The sequence below is a fragment of the Anomalospiza imberbis genome, chromosome Z (genome assembly GCF_031753505.1).
Source record: "Anomalospiza imberbis isolate Cuckoo-Finch-1a 21T00152 chromosome Z, ASM3175350v1, whole genome shotgun sequence".
Taxonomy (NCBI): domain Eukaryota; kingdom Metazoa; phylum Chordata; class Aves; order Passeriformes; family Viduidae; genus Anomalospiza; species Anomalospiza imberbis.
The window spans coordinates 17,186,901-17,196,464 of record NC_089721.1 but is presented as its reverse complement, the minus strand read 5'-3'; the positions used below and the strand labels follow the sequence as shown (position 1 = coordinate 17,196,464).

The following is a 9,564-nucleotide window of genomic DNA, read 5'->3' as shown; positions in this document are numbered from 1 at the left end:
TTGCCCTGGGAAAGGAACAAAGTCAAAGATGGATAAAGTTGCATTGTTAAATACTAGAGAATCCGATTTCATTCTTCTCTACATCATCAAGCACTGAAAAAAAGGGGAACCTTACAATAAAGTGCTTTAATATATTTTAAGGAAGTATACTACAAAAACCAAACATTAAGGTGACACAGAAGATGACCTATACTCTACTCAGCTTTGTCATAAGCAAATATAACATAAGGGAATCCAGTTCCTCAGTGGAAATATCAGATCTCACCCATTCCCACACTGCTGTGAAGGGCAAACAGAAGTAACAGAGCAGGCAGATAACCAGTTAAGCCAGGGGCCACACAAACTTCTGAGGGGTCTCTGAACTGGCAGAACTGGCCACTGTACAGGACCAGAAATTAATCCACAAGTATCAGCAGACACAAGAGGAGAAACCACACACAGAAAAGTTATGAAGGCTGTAAAAGTGTTTCACTCTACAAAGCAAAACCACTGCCCAATTCCTGCTACCTTCTTTGCCCACAGCTCATTATTATCAGTGCTTCCATGACCAGTTTCAGGATATAAACAAGCCAAAAAAAAGTACCAAGTATGACTAGTACTCCTATTTCCTCTAAAGAGAATTTTCTCAATTGCAACTTGTAAATTTCCAAAGTCTATACAATTTTGATACAGCACTTCTATAATTATATTAACTTCTCAGAGAGTTAATTACTGAGGTGACATTTATTATTAAACTGAATAAAGAAGGGAATAAAGCCTACACCCCACTTTGAGAAATGCCAAGGAAAACCATTTTCACTTACTATTAAGAGAGTGCATCCACATATCACTACATAATTAAGATAGGCAGAAGATCCTGTTTATAGTATGTGAAAACCAAAAAGTGAACAAACTACACCCATGTGTCAAAGTCAGTTAAAAAAAATTTAGGAGAGGGAAAGGAAAAGGGCATGCAGGTAGGAAAAAACATCATTACAGATATGGTAGTTTTCGTTTTAAAAAAGAAACATTTTTATCCTCTTAAATTGAGATTAGAAATGGACTATTCCAATACACCATACCAAAATTAACTACATCAACATTTGCAAGCCTCTTCTAATACAAAAACTGACCTCTTGAAAAGCAATATCTATTTAAATTAACAATAAATAAAAAAGAGAAACATACCAACTTTAGCCCAAAATTGATGCCACCTTATAAAAAAGTATTTTCCTAAATAAATATGGACAGAATACTAACTTTATAAATATTTTTGCTTTCAAGTTCTAAACTGCAAATAATTTACTATAAGAAGTAGTAGAATTCAAAAACATATTGACAGGGAAGTGTATATATATATGCTATATTATAAACATATGTGATATCCCCAAGAGCAGTTGTGCTTATGAATTAATGCTACACAGCTTGTACAACTGTGGAGAACGTTTAAAGAACTAAAATAAACCAAATAAAACTATAAATAATACAATATTGGTTTTTAAATGTGAGATCATGAAGAAAAAGTCTGACACAGAGTAAGTAAAAGAGGTGGCTATTGTACACATATACTTCTGCTGCTATAAAAGCAAGATCTGATGATGAAAGTATTTTTACCTTGCACTGAAATGCACAACTGCATTTCTGCCAGAGTACATGTAATATAAATGCAAACAAACTTAGCTGTTTTAAAAACAATACCACGATGCTATGCACTTAGACAATACACTGTAAATCAGTTTATTTCTCATGTAGTGGACATATCCAGTCAGTGTAATGATTTTTCCACATGTTGAATAGCAAAATCAAACTGTTTATTTTCCCACAAGTCACTGTGAGAATAAGGGTCTTGTTATACCCCTTAAAGCTTTCAATTTTAAAGTTAATTCTAGAAATTTGGAACTGTAACATCAAGGTCTTTTGCCATTAATAACAACGACAACACTACAAACGGCTAAAGAGCAGTTATTTGTAGAACAGTTCAACACCTCAGTTAAGGAAAAGAGTTTTAGTGCACTTTGCTCATTTTAGCCAACATGCTACATTGCCTTTTTTGCGTACAAAGTGGACTTATTGATTTCCACTGTAAGAAAAAAATTACTTGGCAAGCAAAACACTCTGTCAGGCTGCCCTTTTGTTCCTTATACATTTTAAGACAGAAGCTTTGCAAGACATTACTGAATTCTTTGCTTTTATTATTAAGTGAGAAAGTCTGATTTGTAACATTGTCACATTGCTAGTCAGAAATGCTTCAGTGATGGAAGTCAACACTGGGTCAACACAAGGCCTCATTCTACAACATTCGTTTACAGAGAAATTAAAGTGATTTTCAACACACCCAACAAAACATTCCTTGCTTCCTTCAGAACAAAGTCCCATCATTCTTCCTGTAGTGGGCATGTTACTACATAAATTACAATTTTTGTTTTTGAACAAAACATCCCCAAGTCTTCATGAGAACAAATGGACTTCTACAGGTGTTACAGAAGTCTTCACACATCATCATCTGATGTATCACTGCTGCTTGTCTCAGAATCCTCATTCTCCAGAGCTGGTTTGAAAGTGCTGTTTTTCCAGGGGCTAAATTTAAAATTACAGATGAGGCCATTTTTCAAAATGCCGTTTTTCCGAAGGCCATTTTTTTGTAACTGAAATGTGAAAACATGACACATTTAGAGAAACAAAATGCCAAACACAACAATCGGTTGCAATTCAACACCCTTTGCATCTTCACCGCTGGGCTACACTGGATCCACAGCTTTTCATAACTACACAGAAAGGGTAACTACCCTGTGAGCCTTCAATTCTGGCCAGCCACCTGTATATCCCAGTGTCTCCAGTTGTGCTGAACTCCTACAGTCAGTGAGAGTTCACCCTGTTCTCACCCATGTCCCCATACATCTTGCCCCAGAGATCCTTTCTCCCAAACAGTCTCTCCCTGCAATCCAGCCCCCTTTCCCATAGTGCTGCAAACATCTCTGCTAAGACAGGCAAAGGGCAATAGGGAAGGGGCCCAGAAGAGATGCTGCAGAGAGGAATAGGTATCTCAGCAATTGGTAAGTCAAAGACACTGAAGAAAGGAAACAGCTGATTCTGCAAAAAAGAAAGGAATTATTGCATTTTTAATATCACGCAGAAGGTGTGCACTAAGACAAGAACTTGAAAGTTTAATATTCCACTATCAAATTATTAGTATTTCTAACAATATTGGAATTACCAAACGTTCAGATTTAGCACCACACACTATTCTCCTTTCTGACTCTTCCTCACTGACCCCACCAGGTATACTCAACACTCCTAATTAAAAAAAAAAAAAAAAAGAAAAAAGTCTACATTACCTTTTCATACTTTGTTACTAGTACACTAAATGTCTCTCAATTCCCAAAAAAGAAAATGCAGCTCTCAGAGTAGCATGGAAACTGCACAAAAACTTTGAAAGAAGACTCTCTTTCCTTAGGCTAAGTGGAGGAGCTTGAAAGCCTGTGCACTTTTACCACCAACAATAACTAAACTACCCAGAAGTAGCCCTACCTTTCCCTTGATACTTTGTGAATAGGCCTGAGCTACAGTCAGCATTAGGTACCTGATTTTTTTGAAGCAACTATACTTCCAAAAGCACTGTACTGAAATGGCAGTGGAACAGCAACATCCCTAATGATCAAAATTACTGCAGATCCTCCTCAAAGTAGGCATCTAGGGTAACCAGCTACAGGTTTATAATGGAAAATTAACTTAGTCTTACCTGTTCACTAATGACTTGGAACTCCCTCATCTCGTCCTCAGTTAGTGGAGCACATGTTTCATCATTTTCACTGTCTTCCTGCCAGCCCATCTCCTTTAACAACCTTTAAATTAAGAATGACAACATTAGGAATTTGATACACACAGTCAAACATTTCAAGCTCTGCCTACATACATGTCTAAAGACCTGTAACAAATGCATTGATTAATCAGCCAGTATTTTTTTTAAATAAACTCTTATGTAAGTGTGAGTTCAAAGTTTTGCAAAAGGTATGTAAAGCACAGAAGATGAGTTCTCAGGTCCCTCTAAGATGACCCTATTTTAACACCATATGTGGTAAAAACTATACCTTCATTCTAAGGCAAGAGACCTGTGTCAGAACAGTAAGATGTATTTTCTTAACATAACTTAAAACTGTTAGTGAAGCAGCAATGTATTCACCCCTCTGAAAACAGTATGAAAAGAAAGACACACTGAGGGACTCCACAGGTTTTCCTGAATAACAAAGCAGAGCGAAGCATGAGGAATATTGGTGGAGTCCCTCGATGGAAACCAATTCAGGATGCAATGGCCTCATGTGATTTCTTTTTTATACCACCTGCTAATGTCAAGAGCCATGTCAAGCTTCTTCACAATTGAGTCTCAGCCAACAGCACATGCTGGTACTTCAGCTCAAACAGCTAGGAGTGGATTTTGGGATAAGGGGAAGAAATGAGGAGAAGAAAGACGCCTCTCATAACTAAGCTTGAGATATACAAAGATGCAATAATCAGCATGTTTTGGCTAGTTCCTAAAGAAGGATGGCAGTATCTGAGCAGGAAGAAAATGGTTTTACATTTGAAGATGGTGTGAAAACAGGGGTTATCTGAGGGTGAATACACCGTGACATTTAACAAGAAGTTATTAAGTTTGTTTGCTGCAAAGTTTTTGCCAAAAGGATTAGCACATTCTTCAGATAAACCAGGTATCTTTTGACCTGAAACATTAAAGCAGACTAAAGCTATTTTGCAAAAAACAAAGAGGTTTCTAAAATGTATGCCAGAGCTGACACTTAAGAGCTAAAAAACAGTGAATATATTAAAACAGTAAGACAAACTCACAGATGACACCATATACTAGGCATTTCATTTAGGCAGGTATCAGCAAAAATGTCCTTCAACACAACCCTCCCCACAAAGAACTCTACATCCCAATATGTGCACTGGGCAAATTTGCAGGTAATCAAAGCCACCAATGACCATTTTTAGAACCGTAACAAAAGCCTGGAATTGCAGAAAGAGAAAAGCACTACTGTGCTAAAAAAAAAAGTCAGTAGACTGTAACAGAAATGGAAATTGTATCCCCTGTTGCATTTGGACAAAATCAGAAAACATAACAGGCAGGAACAATCAAATCATCAGGATGCAGTAAAAATATACGCAAGTCATCCAAAACTCTAAGAGAATACACTGTACAGAAAAATACAATGTTAAATGCAGTTCAATGATAGATAAATTTTACTGCAAGCAAGCTCAGACATTAGCACTGCATTCAGTGAAGTAAATAGTTAGAGAGCTTCTGTTAATATAAGTAAAATTCAGGGTAATAGCTAACTAACTTTAAAGCAACATTCTGTAATGTTAGCAGCACCACTGTCCCTTTAAACTGACACCATTCTAGAATGGTTAAAAGTATGAACTGCATAAAAAAATTACTTTGGATTAGCAAACTTGATTACCAACAGGATTGCTGCATGTTGGAAACTTTCCCAGCAGGGAGGAAGCCCTTTTGTACCAAATGTGCCAATACTGTTACTAGGTATGCAAAAGTAACCAGAGAGCTAAGGTGGTGACCCATAGCGCAATTTACCACAAAACAGCTAACTGTAACACCTGTCCACGTGCATGCTGAACTCACAGCCAAAGCGCTGCGGCAGTATGGACACACAGCCTCTCTGGGATACCACAAAAGAAAGACATTTGCCCAGAAATCCTAACAAGGCTATTTAAAGTAATTTGAATTGAAAAACTAGGAATTAGATTTGACTCCCATCTTCCAGTCAAAAAATCATGAGCCTCTAGTGGCCACAGATTTCACAGACCCAGAATATCCTGAGCTGGAAGGGATCCACAAGGAATGTGGCATCCAACTCCTGGTCCTGGACAGAACACCAAGAATCATATCCTGTGACTGAGAATACTGCCCAAACGCTTCTTGAACTCTGTCAGGCTTGGTGTTGTGATCACTTCCCTGGGGAATCCTGTTCCAGTGCCCAAGTATCCTCTGGATGAAGACATTCTCTCTTTCTGAAAGTCGCAGATTTTCTCCCTACAATGGAAAGCACCTTTTTCCATTTTTGGTATTCCAAACTAATATCTGGCAAGTTGAAGTCCCCCATTAGGACAGCAGCAGTTGATTTAGAGGTGTTCCTTAAAGGACAATCAGTGTCATCATCCTGGGTGGGTGGCCTACAGTGGACTCCAACAATGACATCTGCTCCTTGTTTGCTCCTTAATCCTTATCCAGAGGCCCTTAACCATGCCATCACCAGCTGCAAGCTCCATATATTCCACCCCATCCACTAGATATAATACCACTCCCCCATCTCTCCTGCTGTCTGTGCCTCCTGAGGAGCCTGCCACCATCAACAACATTCCAGTGACAGAACTCATCCCACCTGGTGTCAGAGCAGTGATGTTGCCAATGGTGGGAAAAAAAGGAACAGAGCAGGGTGCTTTGTACTCTTCCTACTCAGGAGGAGTAAGAGGAAATGAAAGTTTCTTCTACAGGCACTACAAAATGAAGAGTTGTCTAGTCCAATGTATAGACTCTATCACAAATAAAAAAAAATCTGTCTTAACATAAGAATCTGACAGAAGACTGGGTTGTGATTATCCAGAAGCATTATTCTCATATCTACCAAATGCTACTGCAGTTGGATTACTGCAGTAATAGAATTGTTTCAATCCTTTTCATGAAATTACTATCTCACCTTCCACTAGACTGTCTTGTGATATAACTAATAGTGTCAAAAAGTCAGCTACAAAAACAATTAACTACTTTAATAATGACAAAAAGCTCACTGAAGTTTTATATAAGATGCAGCATTCAAAATATTTTAATAAAAACAGCAATTACACGCATTGTTCCTCCTAGACACCTAGACCAAAATCAGAGGGATGACATCACTATGTAGTTTGCTATATTCTTCATTAAGAAATAAACTTTCTTTACTAAAAATTGGATGTAAGTCAGTACACAAGTTTAAAAAACAAAGTATGTCTCATGTTAAATTAGTACATGTCTAAAAGATAAATTTTACATTACTCAAGAAATATTTTATGTGTTCTCAGTTTTCAGATTCTGACTTCTGAACTAGTAAGAATTTATGAAAATGCTCAGTTACCATGAAGGAATACTCTTTATGTTGTATACAGCACATACCTATGCTCTGCCTCAAGTGAGCTTGAAAGAACATTTGCCTGAGGGAAAGCTGAAGATGGAATGATCTGCTGAGGTGTAATTGAAGCATTGCCATTCTCCTGCAGAATCTCATTTTCAAAGTTTCGGTTTATATCTCTCTCCCGATGAGGACTGTTGCTGTTATGCAAGCTGAAGGACTCATCATCCTAAATACAAAAATAATTTTATGTTACAAAATGTAAAAGTGAATTCCATCCACAAGTAAATAACCAGAAGTGCTGCAATTCAGTAATTCTGTTTAGTTTAAATTAAGATTAAATGGAGAGACTCTGTACTTCACAGGTAATTCTGTTCACCCTTCTGGCGTTTGTAATACCTGAATACTACAGAATTCCTAAGATACACTACTGGTTAAGTAATGCAGAAAGCAACTCACATGCTTCTCCCAATTTTTTTTTTCTGCAAGGTTTCACACACATCTTAAAATTCAAATGTACTTCAGCTGTTCTTCATACTTTGGGAAATAACAGGCTGTTTAATTTTTATTGTTCCTAATCAAATATCAGAGCTGAACGTGGCAGAAGAAGCCTGAAAGTATATGAGCTCTCAAGTTTACTTAGTCTAAGGGACAGCTCACAACACCCATATCTCAAACAGCAAATTCTCTGCCATGAATTCAGAAAGACTGCATACTGCTTTTTAAATTCAGACAAGCTCACTTACACACATGCACTCAACCCCAGCTTCTCAGGCTGTTGCGAACAGCAACTGTACATTACTAGACACTGAATAGTAATCAGGAAGAAAATTCATTTACAAAGCCAATTGTTCAGGTTCACTTAAAGATTAAAAGGTCTTTAGTCTATAAACATGAGGTATTTCTTTCTACTCTACTCATTCAGCAACCTGTAATTCTTATTTATGAATGAGCCAAATAGCCTCATAAGTCTTACCAACTGTAAAAACAAAGAAGAGCACAATCATTATCTAGTTAACACCTTTTCAACAACAAAATCCCTAAATTGGGCATATACAAGCGTTACCCATAGCAGGAGGAAATCATGCCATTTTCTGCACCTGTAAGAAATCATACTTCAGAGCACAGGATCAAGACCACCATCATTTCCCTCCCACTCACATACTATCTGCTTTCAGAAATATTAGAACAGCCAGCAAGATATTTTTAAGAACACATATCCCAGTAAACATACATTCTGCTGTTGCATTATATGCCTGAAGAATATGTCACATAATACCAAGAAAAATTTATAAATTTACTAAGCAGTTCTAATATTTAGGACAAAACAGCTTCTTGCAAGTGTGATTCAGCTGCTGAGTACAATTTGCTTCATTATTTCATAATTCTGAATCTCTAGATGGTTCCTAAGATCTTTCTAATCTTAAATCAAAATATTTGTATATTTCCTGAACACATGAACAAAGCTATCTCCAATAAGCATCTCAGGGCACTCAGTCACAGAATACCTAATGAAAAGATGCAGGCTTTTCTTAGCTCACACATACAGCTAAGTTATACAGTCCCATTACAGCAAACCAAATTTTGCCTGAAATAGTATCAGTGTCAGAAAAGTCAATCTCACTTTTACAAGCAATGTACACTGGCACTGTTTCATTTTTAATAGCTCAGAAGCCTAATATCACTTCCTCAAAATCACTTGTTTATCTGGCTGATTTCTAATTTATGGGATTTTCTGTTTTAATATGACATGTTATACCACTCATTTACAGCAAACAGGCTAGTAATCACCTCATTCTGAATAATAAAATACTTTTCTTCACTTGGACTAGGGTAACTTGTTGGTAGCTGGTAGCATTTGACACAAATATTCTCTAGTATCAATCAAACACTGCATAAATGAATTCAGACTGAAAGAAACCTGATGCATATTATACATAACCAATATAGGCCCTTAAGTTCTCAATTAATAAAAAACAGTGGTTTATGCATATATTGAGCTATAGCTCCTATGATTAGACCAAGAATAAAGAACGTCTGGCTACCTAAACTACTAATTAGAAAGGAAATGGTTTGAGAAGCAGAACCAACTTTTTTGTTTTGTAGGGTAACTAGCAGCCAAGGTATGAAAAGCTGCCCTCCACAAGTCTGTTGGGACCAGGTGAGATTCACACAAGAGTAGAGAGGGAACTGGCAGCTCACTGAGCCACTTTCCATCATTTACCAGCAGCCCTGGATTACCAGAGAGGTCCCAGACAACTGGACTTGGCAAATGTGACGCTCATTTGCAGAAAGTATTGGAAGGAGATTCCAGAGAACTACAGGCATGTCAGACTTGCCATGGTACCAAGAAGGCCATGGGGTACATCACTGTCAGTGCCATCACACAGCACATGCAGGAGAACTAGGGGATCAGGCCCAGCCAGTACATGTTTGGGAAAGACAGGTCCTTCCTGGCCAACCTGAT

General features: G+C 37.5%; 1 protein-coding gene across 6 annotated transcripts in view; it reads right to left on the bottom strand.

Annotated features, from left to right (window-relative positions):
• Positions 1 to 704: 704 nt before the first annotated feature.
• Positions 705 to 9,564, bottom strand: part of GPBP1 (GC-rich promoter binding protein 1) — a 36,705-nt gene continuing 27,845 nt past the window's right edge. For 5 of the 6 annotated variants that reach the window (XM_068176735.1, XM_068176730.1, XM_068176732.1 and 2 more), the window contains 3 exons: positions 7,142 to 7,326; positions 3,719 to 3,821; positions 705 to 2,624 (listed from right to left, as the gene is read on the bottom strand). In XM_068176735.1, the coding sequence (XP_068032836.1) occupies positions 2,469 to 2,624; positions 3,719 to 3,821; positions 7,142 to 7,326 (444 nt within the window). In that variant the 3' untranslated portion in view covers positions 705 to 2,468. Of the gene's footprint in view, positions 2,625 to 2,691; positions 2,830 to 3,718; positions 3,822 to 7,141; positions 7,327 to 9,564 lie in introns of those variants that run through there. The other variant, XM_068176734.1, reaches the window with a different exon arrangement.